General features: G+C 49.3%; 1 protein-coding gene across 2 annotated transcripts; it reads right to left on the reverse strand.

The window, feature by feature from the left end:
* Nucleotides 1-11,815: 11,815 nt before the first annotated feature.
* Nucleotides 11,816-14,077, reverse strand: JUN (Jun proto-oncogene, AP-1 transcription factor subunit). 2 transcript variants are annotated; one of them, XM_065879688.1, is made up of 2 exons: nt 13,062-13,811; nt 11,816-12,876 (listed from the first exon to the last, which is right to left on the reverse strand). In XM_065879688.1, exon 2 carries the CDS (start codon nt 12,874-12,876, stop codon nt 11,851-11,853), a length of 1,026 nt encoding a protein of 341 aa, XP_065735760.1. In that variant the 5' UTR covers nt 13,062-13,811; the 3' UTR covers nt 11,816-11,850. The 2 variants fall into 2 exon arrangements, with proteins under 2 accessions (XP_065735760.1, XP_065735754.1); XM_065879682.1 differs by having other exon boundaries at nt 11,816-14,077.
* Nucleotides 14,078-15,647: the final 1,570 nt, after the last annotated feature.

Below are 15,647 nucleotides of genomic sequence, written 5' to 3' on the forward strand. Positions count from 1 at the left end.
GGCCGAATTTGTTGGCTGGGCTTTTTCTAATCCTTTACACCCTGAGAAGCAGGGAGCGCCGCGCGTGCCCTCTAGCGCCATCTACTGGCACTGTTCGAGTCTGACGGCGGCCCCCGGAGAGGAGTTGTGATGTATTCAGTAATTAATTGAAGGAATCCTGCTACTTCATTAGCAGATTCTTTTTTTTCTACACGGACGAGAGAGTGACCAATTAGTAAAGAGAGTAGATATCAAAGACTTTAACTTACTTTAAAGAACCCAGGATCTCCTCTCTCTCACTTCTCCCACCCCACCAGTTGTGACGTTCCTTCATCTTCAATTCTTTCTTCCTTTAAAAATATTTATTTTCTTATTATATAGAGATCAGGGCATGGGGCACACAGCTGCACACCTGAGCAAACAGAGTGGCTGACTGGTTTGCTGGCGTAATGAAAATCATTGGTTTTGAGCTCATTACTCTGATTCCACAATGGGCACCAAATCCCATTTAAGACCCACCCAGGAACTCTTCAAAGTGACGCTGCTGCTCCAGGTCTGTGCCTGGCGAGCGTGCCACCTCTCTGAGTCTTTGCAAAGGAATAACCCACGTTTGGAGACCCAGGCCTGTCAGATCAAAACCAGGCCTGGCCTCCAGACCTTCAAACAAGTCACAACAGTGAACTTGACTCATCCATTTTCAAATTACAGCCTGTTCTCTTTACGAAATGGAGCAGAGCCTCTCAGATTGGGGCTGCCTGCTATATTTGATATATTAGGGAGAATCCTGACTCTTTCCAGGTTTCTGCTGGTCTGTTTTAAATCCAAATAGCTTGGCTGAGTGTGGTTTTTAGTTATTTTTTCATTTGAAATGGAATTCGAAACAGCAGGGGCATAAAGCCCAGATACAAATGGGAAAGAAAACATAAAAAGGTCCCTGGAGTTCCCTCTTCACCTTCCACATTAAGGAAAAGGAATACCATTGTAAACCGACTATCTGTCAAAATACCATGCGGGGAGGGTGATATTGCTGAGCTGCTGGAATTTTATAATATTTCTAATGCTTTTGGTTTTCTTTAGAGGCGTTTCGATGGAGGGATCAGGGGCACAACTTTGGAGCCATATCCTGCTCTGTCTTTTACAGTCCTGGAGCCTTAGCCATTTTCTGTAAGCACACAGTCTCAGTTTCCTCACCTGGGAACAAGCCTGCGCTAGTTACCTGATAGGCTATTGAGAGCTTGAAACAAGGTAATACAGAAGGCATTTACCATGGGCCTGGGCACTTCACAAGAGCTTCATAAACAGCTAATATCATGATCAGTCTCTCGTAGCCGGGAATCGGAGCTTCTGCCTTCGGAATGAAGTGTTGACTTTCAGATAAAGCCTGGGTCCCCTTTGTTCACCGTCATCTAGCCTCTCAGATTGTTTAAGACTTGGAGTTTGGGTGCTATATTCGGACATGCTGCATTAACCACACCCCTTCTAGATCCACCTGTCCCGTGACCTCCTCCTCCCCCATCCCCTCCCCCCAAGGGAATGGTACCTTCTAACCACACTGGTCTTCTCCTTACTTCTAACACACACTCTTGCCCAAGACGACAATGCTCTCCCCACCCACCCATGTGCCTAATTCCTTCAGGTCTCAGTTTAAAGGTCACTTCCTGGGGAGGCCTCCTTGACTTCCCTGACTGAGGCCAGCCCCTGCTCACCCCTCCACTGAAGCCTCCGATCGTGGCTTCCCAGTCTATGCAGTGTCACTGCTGTCCATCTTCTCTGCAGCACTTTGCAAAGGGCTGGGCTGGATAAAGTAATTGTGATAATCTGTTTAATAATTTGGTGTCTCTTCTCTTTACCTGACAATAAGTGGTCAGGAATTCTGTCCATTTTGTCTATAAATAGCTGACGATGAGTCCTAAATAGCTCCATCTGAGTCCTCCTTACCTTAGTCCCTGATGTCCCCTCTTCCTGGAAAACGATCACCCCATTTTTCTGTCAAACTCCCACTCATCTCTTTTAAGATACAATTCCAAATCAGCCCCTCAGTAAAGCCATTGCCGACTTCCCTTACGTGGGGTACTTGCTCCTAAAGTATACTGTATTTACCTCTGTCATGGCAATTATATATTGAATCCACCTGCTTTTGATAACAGGCTTCATGTTTTACACAGCTTCTCACCTCCAGCGCTTAGTAGGTGCCTGGATAGAGGAGGTGAATGGATTCAATAAACATGGGGTAAATGAATAGAGCCATACGGCCTTCTGAGAGAGTGACAATCATTCAATCCCATACCGCTCTCCTCAGGTGGAAAGATTTTAAGACTATTTATGCCAAGAACTGGTTACTATATTACCTCCCAGCCATGGCTTAAGCCACACAGTAGATACTCATCAACCTCTCGGTATTTTCTACTCGCAACACTGGATTTATCATTCACTTCTTATGCTTATAGTCAGTTCTAAGAATTTTCAGAGATCCTTCTCACATTCTGGTTCTGGGGTGTAAAGATCTCTGATTCGTTATAGGGAGGAAAAAGAATATTTCATTGTATATTGGATTCTCCTTTTTTAGGGTTCAGTCATGATGATAACTGATTTCAGTTTTTCTTTTCTACTTTTACTACTTCAGCTATTGAATTGTGGAAATCCTGGTGTAGAAACTGATACTGATACAGTTCAACGAGCAGGTGAGTGGAGAAAAACACAGACCAGAAGTAGATATACTTAGAGGGCTTCTTGATGTTTCAAAATCTTGCTTGGAGAATCTTCAACTCTCTATTTTAATTGGCCTGGGTCAAGTTTCTTACAGTGAACGTCACAACAGTGACTAAGACTAAGGACTATTGTTTTTACAGAATATTTTTATATATGTTATATCATTGAATACATCCCTCCTGAGCATTTTCCATCCAAAGAAGCATGTTCTTGATGATTTGTATCTGGAGTTCCCAGCTCATTAGAAGAGATCAAATTGTGCATCACGAATGCCAACCTGGTTTTTGAAGTGGAGTAGATGCCCCTCTATCCTGGACTGAAAAATTTGATAATAATAACAGCAGATAATAACAATCTGTTGGACCTCCAGCACCTACTCCTTCATAGGTCCTGATTGTCCTTTGAAAATCTTCCCTTCCTCGCTTTCTTCCCTGGCCATGTAGTTAGATGAGACTCCCAAAACCTTGGTTTTAGAGGTGGACAATTGACCTACACCTCAGCCAATCTAGTATGTCCTGTGCCTGACTGGTTCAGGAATGGATATGAGGCGCAATCAGATCAATGAAGCACCATCCCGGGAGGATGTGAGGAACTACTATAGCCATCTTACTTATTCCTACAGACAGAGAATGGGAGCTGCTGGACACTATCTAAAGGAGACTGAGGATGAAGCTAACTCTTCCCACAGCAAGCTGAGTGATGGAGAGCAATCAAAGCCTCACGATACCATTTGAGCCCTGTATCCAGCCGGGTCTAGAGCTACCTCTAAGCTTTTCAATGATATACTCCAATAAAATGTCTCTTGACTTTAACGGAATTTTCTGTCACTTGCAACCATAGAATTCTAACTGATACATTTATAATTCGCCAGCACTAGGCTAAGCCCTTTTATGTAGGTTCGCTAATTTAATCCTTACGACAGCCCTATGGGAGTAGTTATTATCTGCATTTCACAGCTGATGAAATAGAGGCTTAGAGAAATTAACTATCTTCCCACTCACAGGTGGGAGACGTTAGAGTTGGAATTAGGATTCAGGTCTTAGCTTTGCACTGTTTCCTGGACACGGGAACATGGCTGGGGGGTACCATCTATCAGGCACCATCCACTTCTCACCCTCCCTTCCCAATACTCCTAACCTGGTCCTTCATTTTGCTGTCCTCCTTCTCTCTTCCCCTCCCCTCCCATACCTTGACTTTGAGACTCCAGGGAGATGAACATTAGCCCCTCCACCCAGCAAGCTCTGGGAGCCCAGGCTCAGCCCTTCCCCGGCCCATGGCAGGGGACTGGCTGAGATGACCCCCACATAGTCCTTCTGGCCACTTTGCTGTGAAGTCATGGCCCTTCCCTGGGTGTCAGTGATTGCTTCTTCCTTTCCTGGCCCAGAGCCATCTTCAGAGGCTCGTTTGACAGCACCCAGGGCAACACAGGCTGAGAGGCACCCTGCTTGGATAAGGCATTTTCCCGCTCGGGCATTCGTGTACAGCTGGCTCTGTTTGAAATCCTGTCCCTCTCTGACTTCACTTCCTGAATGTGCTGACAGGCCTTTGAGCCAAGCCAAACAGGTTCCCAACGCCCGTGCCTGGGGAGTATTCCCCTGCGAGTGCAGCTGGGGAAACAAAACTTTTCTCCAGCCCGCAGAGAGGACCTGCCAGCCCTTATATGACCAAGAAGCAGGTCCTGCGAGACGTCGTTGAATCTTAATGGGAAACGTTTTCATTTCAGCCGGGGTGGTGCGTGTGTGTGTGTGTGTGTGTGTGTGTGTGTGTGTGTGTGTGTATGCATTCACACTGGCTTGGGCAGGGAAGTGGAATTCCTCATCAGTTCCTCATAAATTAACAAATCTACAGGGAAAAATGGCTAATTATTGCTTGCCTGCTCTATACAGGGTTTTACATATATGAACCTCTGACAACCCTCTGAGGTAGACATGGCTAGCCTCATTTTTACAAAGGAAGGAACGGATACATAGTGATACTCATGAACTTGATCCATGTCTCCCAGGTTTGAGCTGCAGAGCACAGATTGAACCCCTGGGTACCTGACTCCAAAATCCCTGTGCCTCCACCAACTCCTAATACCTCAATTCTCTCTTCCAACTTGTAATATCTCGATTCTTCATGTGGTCAGAAGGGTAGCAAGGCTCTGGTGTCTTCTGAGTTCTGTGAAGTTTTATAAGTTAGTTTTCTTCTCTGAATCTCAGTTTTCTCATACGCAAAATGGAATGATAGCAGTGTCTGTGGCAGGGAGGCTGTGAGGCTCCATTGAGATATAAATTCATGTGGCAGTACTACTCAAGGGCAGGGTCATAGGTGAGCAAAGCTAGCTCTTCTGAGTCAAGAAAGACCTGGACTCAGCTCGGGCTTCCACCAGTCACTTACTCCATGAACTTGAACAAGATGGAAACCTCCATTTTCTCATGTATACAATATAGCCGTAACATGTACCTTGTAATTCCCGGCAGAGTGCCTGCTACATAGTAGAAATTTAGTAAATGGCATATGTATTGAATATTATACAGGCTTTTGTTTATTATACTTGCGGCAGACACGGTTGTTTCCTGCTGGAGCAGTTAGGAAAGGCTAAATAATGCTACAGTAACAAAAAGCCCTCATCTCTGTGTCTTAATACAACAAAGGTTTAATTTTTGCTTCTGTTAAATGTCTATTGTTGATGCTGGCGGTGAGGAGGGACTCTGATCTACATCACCGTCATTTAAGGACCAGGTTAATGGACATTCCATCTCTGTGCTTCCACAGTTGCCAAGGCTGGGAAAAGGAAACGTGGTGAATTGCACTCACTCTTAAGGCTCCCACCTGGATGTGAGAGATGTTACCACTGCTGGCATTTCATTGACTGACACAAGTCACAGTGCCTCTCACCCAACTTCCGGGAGGTAGAAGATAGGGAAGTACTACCCTACCTTGTACAAGAGGAGAACTGGAAACATTTGGTGGAGAGCACTAATGACTATCCACCAACCCAAAAGCCACCCTCCATCTCACTTATTTTTTGCCACCAGCGCCTTGATTTTTATTTATTTTTAAATTTACTTTTGGTGTTCATTTTCCCATGTGGTTAGAAGAAGGTGATCCCAAGGGGGTGAATCATGACTGTAGGCCAATCATGGTGGTCCCATTCCCTTGCCAGGGATGAGTTTGGGTATAGGCATATGACCTGCTCTGGGCCAATGGGACCTGAAGGGAAGTCTACTCGGGTGGAAGTAGGGAGGTTCTAGGAGAGGTTTCTCTTGCTAATAAAAAAGAGAAAGATGGAAGTAAACACCCTTGCGTTGCTAATGATTATTGTGTTTACCTATGATGCCAGGAACTGCTAAAGCTATCTTGAGTCCACACAAGGGGCGTCTTTGACACACTGAGAACGGTGAAACAGATAGAAAGCCCATGATGATGTCGCTGAGCCACTATATTTGCCCTGGATCTTGTTTAAATTGTGTCTTCTGTTACTGGCCTGTGTAAGCATCCAAACTGGCGGAGCGGTCGATGATATAACAGCCCAGGTACCTGCTTATCTTTTTTAAAGATTTGCCATAAGGTGAGGGCATTCCTCCCTCCGAGCATGAATCTAGGATGAATCAAATACACCTTGGAAGAGATCTGCCATCAGCAGAAGCTGACGGACAGACAGTCCCATGGAGATCTGGGAAATGCCCAAATTTTGTCCAGGTATCTAGTGAAAACCTATCGCCTAAGAAGGCAGTAACTTAATGATCTGGTAACCCAATTTTTTGAAGGAATAACGAAGCAACCATCAAGCAATGTCTTTTAGTGGATGTACATGAAGGAAGTTTGTGTAGCAAGAAACTGTCAGGGTTTCTCAGCACTAGTATTCTAGTCCCCCCAGAAGTGAGCGGTTTGCAGCAGGGCAATGAGAGTTCATTGGACGTTGCTGTAGCATGGATGAAATATCCCAGGAGACTATCTGATTACCTTTGCTCAGATGCTGTGTACATCAAAGAACCTTCTGATGACTAATTCAGTTCCTCAGGGTCCTTGATGTAGAATCAAGGGGGTGCCCCAGGATCACCAGGGCATCAGGTTCCTAGAAAAATATAGGAGAAGAATATGGTTCTTGATGGCTGGGGACCTAATTGTGGTCCCACCAGTCACTGCATGAGGGGCCTCAACAAAAACTCTTAAAACTCACTGGGAGCCTCAGCTTCTGTTCCTGTGAAACACAGCTACTAACAATGACACACGCAGGGTAGTGGTGAAAATAAAATGCAATAGAAGAGATGAAATCATGTTGGAAAGGACGAGTATAAACTGGTGAGTACCAATCTCAGTGCTCATTCCTCTCCTCTTCGCTTACTCCACCCCAGGAAGGCAGGCCTTCCCTTAACTCCTAGGGTACCCCAGAGATTTTCCCAGGCTTTTCCTCATGCTAACCCTCATTCTGGAATTCCTTACCTCATCTCTTCTGCTCTTGACCTGAAGAACTCTTAAGTCATCTAATCAGTCTCCGTTCAAGTACTTCTCCAGAAAGAGCAGGATGACAATCAAACTCTTCGCATGGAACAGCTAGTACTTCACAACCCGACCCTTAAACTTTCCTGCTTCTTCTCCTTCACTTTTCTTCTCACACCTTCATTCCCAGGCTCCCCAAGCAGCTTACAAATCCGTCAACACACCATGTTTTCCGATGCCCTGTTCCTCTGCACACAAGTTCCTCCTCCAACCTTTTGCTCCTGCTGAGCTCCACTGGATCAGCTCAGACGTCATTTCACCCGTGAAGTCTTTCCTGATAACGTCTCTTCCTCCTGCATCTGGCACCTCCTTCTGCTTCATCTCCGTACTCTTCCCCACCAGACTGGGAGTTCCTGGCGAACAGGGATTGTGTCGTGTTCCTCACTGAAGCCCCACTCTTAGCAAGGGCCTCAGTGAGACTGGGCCCAGGGGAGTGCGCTGCTTTGGGACGTCAAAAGTCCAAAACCAAATAACTGGAGCCAGGGTCCAGAGTTAGGTAGGGACTGTTTCACTTTCTGGGGCCATCCCAGCTTCTAACCCTCTTCCCTTCTTCTTTAACATTCCACTTGACCCACGTAGAAGTAGGTGGTGGGGTAGGCAAGACTGAAAGGCATTGTCTTTTTCCTTGGTTCATTCAATGGGTATCTTCTCTAAGAATAAAAGAGCACGAGGAATAGATACATTGGCGTGATCCTTGTCTCTGTCAAGCAAACACTGGCTACTAAGTCCAGGACCCCTGAAATACATTAACTTTACAAACAGGAAGTTCTCTCTGTCATTACCAATGAAATAGTGGTTTTTAATAAAGTCGCACGTAGAACTATTTTTTGTTCCTGCCTAACGATCACATATTATCCTTCCCTATCTCCACCTCCAAGCCTAATGTTTCACGCAGGCCCATTTTATATGAGAAGATGCCCGCTTAGTGGAGGAGGGAAGGGACACTCTGTGTGGCTGGAAGAATGAATGTGCTATCAGTTTAATTCTTTTAAGAGCACTCATTGAGAACTAGGCTTTAGCACCTGGTGATTGGCCACGTTTGACTTTTCTGAGGGTCTTCAATCCATCTGGCGTTGCACGCCTGGAAATGGATGAGGTATATTTCACTAGAAGAAGTTAAGACCTGGCATTATTTTGGAGCATTTCAGTTCAATTGTCTATTCAGTCAACACACATTTTATAAACGTCTCCTATGTAACCAGGCACTGTACTAGGAGTCTGAGTTCCACAGACGAGTAGGATAGGTTCTAGCCAAGAGACACAGAGGTTCACGATGATAATACTTTGATAAGTGCCATCACAGAAGTTTGGATAAAATGTTGTGGATGCTCAATTGGGAATATTCGTTCCACCTGAAGAGGGAGTTAGCAAGGAAGGCGTCACAGAGAAGGTGCCACTTTTGCCAAACCTTGAAAAATGGGTAGGATTCAGCAATTGAGCCAGAAGGAAAGGTATCCCAGTCAGAGGCATGAGTACAAGCAGAAGCATGGAGGGGTGAAAAGGCATGAAATTCAGGTTCACACAAAGATACGTTTCTCATAGTGAATGTGTAGCCATTCAGCTTAGAAATTATTAACCTTTTTCGAGTCATGGAAGTTTTTGAGAACCAAATAGAGCTTAATGATCTCTCTCCCTAGGGGAGTGTGTGTTCATGTGGGCACACCCGTACACAAACACAATTTTGTAGGCATTTTCATTGAGTTCATGAATCCTCTGCCCCAATGGACACAGTGTTAAGAATCTCTGAAATATACATATGTAAGACAGATTAAAAGAGGATCAATGGTTTCATGTACCACTAGCTTCATCTTCTCCAACCATTAGTGTTACCCAAACAATAACTCACTGAATGCCAAAATAACATTGACTTTTGAGGGTCTATAAGTATATGATTTTCTGTCTCCAGAGTTTACAGGTTACTGCTGAATTTCCTCTACCACAATTTTTTTTTTCTATCCCTTTTGTTAGAATTTCAGAGATATACATTCAGAACGATAGTTGAAACAAACAAGGGTAGGGATAGGCCTGAGTTTCAGGCTTTTTATTTTTTTTAAAGTCAGAGTCTAGGGGCTTCCCTGGTGGCGCCGTGGTTGAGAGTCTGCCTGCCGATGCAGGGGACACGGGTTCGTGCCCCGGTCCAGGAAGATCCCACACGCCGCGGAGCGGCTGGGCCCGTGAGCCACGGCCGCTGATCCTGCACGTCCGGAGCCCGTGCTCCGCAACGGGAGAGGCCCGCAACAGTGAGAGGCCCGCATACCGCCAAAAAAAAAAAAAAAAAAGTCAGAGTCTAAAGCAAGCTGGGGAGTGGTGTGGCTTTTTTGTGCTGTACTGTTGTCTGGGCTTAGTCTACCTTTGCAGGTAATTAATTCCCCAGCCTGCTTATTTTTTCTAGTTGGCTCTTGTTTAGCTTCCACAGAGCCCCACCCCAAAGTGCTTTATTGTCCCTCTTCTGACTATTTCTACAAATGGTCAAAATCAACTCACCTTCCGAGTTGCTGACATGGGCAAATTCACTGTTTGGAGAAGTGTATCTGCTCCCAGTAACCCCTTGTTAAATAAGTGTTGTTCCAATGGAGTGGACCTGATAGCTGACAAGTCAGTCCAATCCCTTCCACTCCTGGACACTCTCCCGAGGAGAAACTCTCTGTGTCTTTGGATCTACAGCCACAGGCAGGATATTAGCACTCCCAGACCTGTTGGGTACTAGAGCACTGCTAATGAGCAAATAGCCCTGCCTCAATTAGTGGTTTGGGGAAGTATTCCTGGATATCAGATTGCTTTTGCTGCTTGATAATCATACCGGCTCTTGGGATGAAAAGCAACCAAGCAAAAATTGTTCCCTTGTTGACGGCTGCCTTGTTGATCTCTTAAGTTACATCTGTAGACAGAATTTAAGTCTGCCATTTCTCCAGAGTGAAGGTTTGATTTATATACATAATCATTGTACTGGTGTTCATGTTTTCTCTTGTGTATTTTTTTATAGTATCTAGAGTACCATCTTTTGAGACCGATTCTATAATAATTATTTAAACAAGGCTGATTATTTTAGAGACAAATTAAGAAACTATAGAAGAATCCGAAATGATAAACTGCTCTACTGGTAATTTGTCTAGGCGTAGGGAGGGGGTGTGTGGAAAGTGAAAGAGAAGGAGAGAGACACACACAGAGAGAGAGAGAGAGAGAGAGAGAAGGTGAATGAGGATGAATGAAGCTGGGAGCATGTTTCATCCAGACTGCAATTTCTGTGTTGACTTTTCATAAATTCTTTGCTTCTTAATTACCAAATAACTTCAGATGGCAGTAATGTTAACCCCAGCAACTGAAACGCAATGCTTCAGAACAGAGCTTGGGAAGAAAAAAAGTAGTAAAGGGAAAGGAATTCAAGATCTGTTATTGGTATTTGAATACGTTTATTGTGACAAGAATGCTGTTATAAATATTCATATGCAAAGACCGTCTCTTTTATCTAGGAATTGTTAAAATAATGATTCCAAATTGGAAGGATACATCTTTCGTAAAAATCTGCCACTGTTCCTGCTTTGAGAATAAGCATCTATTGTTAAAATTTCTACTAACATTATAAATGGTCACAGCACATGCCACTTGATATGATCCAAACTTTAAAACGTTTGACTTCCCAGGGAGCTGCCCCTCTCCACCACAACCTCCCTTCCCTCAGCCTCCTGAAATGCCACATTATCCTTTGTAAGCCACTCTGTATAGCTTGTTGGGGAGGAAAGAGTATAACTTGATGAGGGAATCAGCTACAGTTATCTCTTAACTCCAGTAGGTAACAGTTTTCACTGCTTGATAGTAAGAAGCACTGAGAGTGATTTTAATGGACACTCTTAACTCTTTCAGCTCCACCTGGCAAAGTAATCTACAGGTAATGCAGAAAAGAGGTTGGGGGAGGGGTCACTTTTTCAATATTTTATTGTATTTTCTTAAATATCCTTTCTGGAATTTTCAGAAACAAAACATAAAAAAATTATATACTTTATTACAAATGGTAAACTCAGAGTGCTCCAAATCTCTTATTTACAAACAACGCTGGGCAGGACACCCAAACAAACAAACATGAAATAACTTACAAAGGCGTGAAGCTGTTTATTGACAGTAATCAGCTTTCATCAAATTAAAAAATATATACATGTACATACACAGTTATGGAAGGCAGTCCAGAAGGAGTTCATCTGCAGACTGGGCCTCGCTCTCGCAAACCTCCCTCCCGCCTCCCCCCCCCCCCCCACCCCCTTTGTGTTCTTAAGGAGCACTACAGAAGCAATCTACAGTCTCTATTGCAGTTTGCGACCCCTCCCTCCCCCCTTTAATACTGAATGAGATCGAATGTTAGGTCCATGCAGTTCTTGGTCAATGTTAAAGAAAAGTCTAACGTTCTGTTTGCGCGGGGACAGCCCGACCGTAAAGCGGGGCAGCCCGCGGGCGGCCGCTTCCTGGCTCCCTGCCAAAGGGAGGGCGCGCCAAGTCCTTCTCTCTCGTGCACACTGGGGGCGCCGTCAGGACGCAACCCAGTCCAACTTGGAAACCCTTGGCTTTAGTTCTCGGACACTTCTTTTTTCTCTCTTTCTCCCTCTCTCGCAACTTGTCAAGTTCTCAAGTCCGTCCCTCTCTGGGTTATTTGTTCTCCGTTGCCCCTCAGCCCCCGACAGTCTCGCCTCAAAACGTTTGCAACTGCTGCGTTAGCATGAGTTGGCACCCACTGTTAACGTGGTTCATGACTTTCTGCTTAAGCTGGGCCACCTGTTCCCTGAGCATGTTGGCCGTGGACGCCAGCTCCGAGTTCTGCGCTTTCAAGGTTTTCACTTTTTCCTCCAGTCGGGCGATCCTCTCCAGCTTCCTTTTCCGGCACTTGGAGGCAGCGATGCGGTTCCTCATGCGCTTCCTCTCCGCCTTGATCCGCTCCTGGGACTCCATGTCGATGGGGGACAGGGGCGGCGTTTCCCCGGGCATCTCGGGGACCGTCTGCGGCTCCTCCTTCAGGGCCTGCAGCCGCGGGTGCTGCACGGGGATCTGCTGGGGCAGGTGGTGCGGCGGCGGCGGCGGCGGCGGCGGCTGCTGCTGCTGAGGCTGCGCGGGAAAGGCCAGGCCGGCCGCGCCGTAGGAGGGCGCCCCGCCGCCGCCGCCGCCGCCGCCACCGCTCAGCGCGCCCGGGTTGAAGTTGCTGAGGTTGGCGTAGACCGGCGGCTCGCTGTGCAGGCTGGCGCCGAAGCCGCCGCCGCCACCGCCGCCACCGCCGCCGCCCGCCACCGAGGCCACGGCCGGGGCCACCAGGCCCGCCCCGCTGACTGGCTGCGCCGCCGACGTGACGCTGGGCAGCGTGTTCTGGCTGTGCAGTTCGGCCAGGGCGCGCACGAAGCCCTCGGCGAAGCCCTCCTGCTCGTCCGTCACGTTCTTGGGACACAGGAACTGGGTGGGGGTCGGCGTGGTGGTGATGTGTCCGTTGCTGGACTGGATTATCAGGCGCTCCAGCTCGGGCGACGCCAGCTTGAGCAGCCCCACGTCGGGCGAGGTGAGGAGGTCGGAGTTCTTGGCCCGGAGGTGCGGCTTCAGGCTCCCCACGGGGTCGGCCAGGTTCAGGGTCATGCTCTGCTTCAGGATCTTGGGGTTACTGTAGCCGTAGGCGCCGCTCTCGGACTGGAGGAACGAGGCGTTGAGGGCATCGTCGTAGAAGGTCGTTTCCATCTTTGCAGTCATAGAACAGTCTGTCACTTCACGTGGGGTTAGTTTGGGCTGCGCGCAGAAGTTTCGGGGCCGTAACAGCGCGCTGGCAAGCGGGGGATACCCGCGCCTCCCCGGGCCTTGAGCAAGGAAAGTTTCTGGAAGAGCGCGCGCCCCCGCCGGCTGGCCTCCCCCGGCGCCCTCCTCACCGGCTCGCTCCGGGGGATCGCAGGGTTAAGACGCCGCCCGCGCTCTTACTTGTCCGCTCGCGCGCGCCGCCCGGCTTTGAAAAGTCGCGGTCACTCCCGGAGCTCTCTCGGGCCCAGAGGTTTCTCAGAGCCCGCGGACGAACTCACTTCCCGGCTGCAGCAGGTAGCGCGGACCCCGCGGTGGCCGGCCGGCGGCGGGTCTCCGCCGCCCCGACTCCGAAGACTGTCCCCTCCTCCGCTGCGAGGGGGAGGGGGCGCCCGGCAGCCGCGGCTCGCGCTCGCCCAAGTTCAGCAACGGGTTCGAGCGAAGCGGAGCGCACGTCCTCCTGTCTCTGCCGCCTCCTTTTCTCTACCGCCGCCGCGGCAGCTTCCTTTGCAAAGGAAAGCTTTGCAAAAGTTCGCTCCGGGACCCGGCGGCCACTTGTCTCCTGTCCTCCTGGTCGGGAAACTTCTTGCCGCTGCAGCCGCTCTCCTGACTTCCCCGGGCGGACAGTGGCCGCTCTCCACGCTGTCAGCAGCGCTAGCGCAGCTGGGCTCTCTCCGCCTGGGGGCGGCTGGAGAAGGGGCTCTCCCGGCGCTCCCCAAAACACCAGCCCGGGAACCACAAGCACTAGCTCCGGGCCGTTGGAGAGAAAATGGAAAAGAAAATAAGATTTGCAGTCCTTCCCAGCTGACTGTGCCTGTCTGCCTGCCTGCGTCCGCGTACCTCCACTCCCGCCTCACAGCTTCAGCCACACTCAGTGCAACTCTGAGCCCTTATCCAGCCCGAGCTCAACACTTATCTGCTACCAGTCAACCCCTAAAAATAGCCCATGATGTCACCCCAAGGCCTTCCCATTGGCTCGCGTCGCTCTCAGGAGGGCGGGCCCACCCGTCGCCATGGAGACCCCACCCTAGAAGATTCTTCTCTGGACCCGCGGAGGCTCACGGGATGAGGTAATGCTCTGTTGCCCTCCTACAGTTGGGCCCTTCTTTCTCCTCCTCCCCCCCGCCTCCCCCTCCACGCGACTTGAGCCCCTCTCTTCCTTCTCCCCTCCCCGGCGCGTCTTTCCCGGCCCGCCCGGTGCATTGTGGGCTGACGTCTTGGAGTTTGACTGCCTAGTGACGGTGGCTGCCGCGAGACGGGCGGACTCGGGCGATCGCAGCCTCTGAAGGAAGCGGGCTGAAGTTCAGGGCTCGGGGCGGGAAGGCAGGGGATGCGGGACCCAGAAGGCGGGGGAACCGGGCCAGGTGTCTGGGGCCGAGGGCGCGGGGCGGGTGGTATTTCCCCATTTCAGGGCTCGATGTCATTTCGCCGCCGCGAGGGGCGGGCCGGCTGAGCGCCCGGGTCCCGGTCCCCCCCCCCCGCACTTCCGGGGGGGGCGGGAGCACCGCCCTTAAGGTGGCTCTGTTAAGTCTCCTGTGGGGACGAGTGAAAGTGGGTTTTTAAGTTTAGGGGCGGTTCTTGCGAGTCGGCCCCCCACGTTGAGAACGCTCTGAAGTTTGTCTCCTGATCAAGTTCAAGAGCGACTGTCCGGCTGCACCTGGAAGCCGAGTGATTTGCATTGCTTGAAACCTGGTGTTCAGCTAAGTCCCCGCCGCAACCCACCTCACCCTCCTGACCGTGGGAGAAAGGGTGCGGGGGTTCACAGCTTTTCCTCGGAGAGGAGGTTTCTTACAGGAGGTGGAATTAGCGGGCAGCTCGGTGTCTAGTTGGGAACGAGCGTTTAGGGAATCCGAAACTCGGGGAACCCGGTGATCGCCTACTCCCCGCCCCCGCACAAGATGCATAGACACACCACACATCCCACGTACACACGAACACACACACACACACACACACACCACTCCTCCCGTCCTGATTTGCTTCCGGGAAAACTAGTCCGAGAGCAGCAGACACTTGCCAAAAGTCACACAGAGTCAGGAGTAGAATCAAGATTTAAAATTTCTCTGCTCCCGGCCGGCCGGTGGGCCCATATCCTGTGTAGCCTCTAGGAAGCGCTAGACCCATGTAAGTGGTTCCTTTTCTGTGGTTGTTATTTTATTCTCCCCCAACCCCTCACCCCTTAGGGACAAAAGTGTATGGTGGGAAGAATAGCGAAGTCGGGAATCGTGGGTTCTCTCGTGGCCAGCGCTGCCACGTTGTGAAGTGAGCAAATCAGAGAACTTCTTTGAGCTTCAGTTCCCTCATCTGCAGGTGGGGCTGGTGAGACCCACCTTACTGGGCTGAGTTAGCATAGAGTCATCGCCTCCAGGGCTAGGAGGTGGTCTCCAACAGCCCCCTTCTCTGCCCTTCTTCGGAGTTTCCCAGAGCGTCGATGGAATGCCAGGATGTAAGAGTGTGACTTGGCAGGACCAGGTGGACTGATGCTGCGAGGAGCAGTTAGGGCAGGAGGGTGAGAGAGGAAAGGGTCAGAAGTCGGTTCCTTCCAGGGTTTTCTCCAGGACTGGGGCTTGAAGTTGGACCTGCAGCAGCTTGTGTTCCTAGGTTCTAATTCTGGCTTTTCAGCTTCTGAGCTTGGGGGAATTCAGCCTTGGGTTCATAACCCAGAGCTTTAAGGTATTTGTGGCTTTGAGAGTTCAGATCCAACAGCCTGGCAGCAGCTG

The sequence above is a fragment of the Phocoena phocoena genome, chromosome 1 (genome assembly GCF_963924675.1).
Source record: "Phocoena phocoena chromosome 1, mPhoPho1.1, whole genome shotgun sequence".
NCBI classification, from domain to species: Eukaryota; Metazoa; Chordata; class Mammalia; order Artiodactyla; family Phocoenidae; genus Phocoena; species Phocoena phocoena.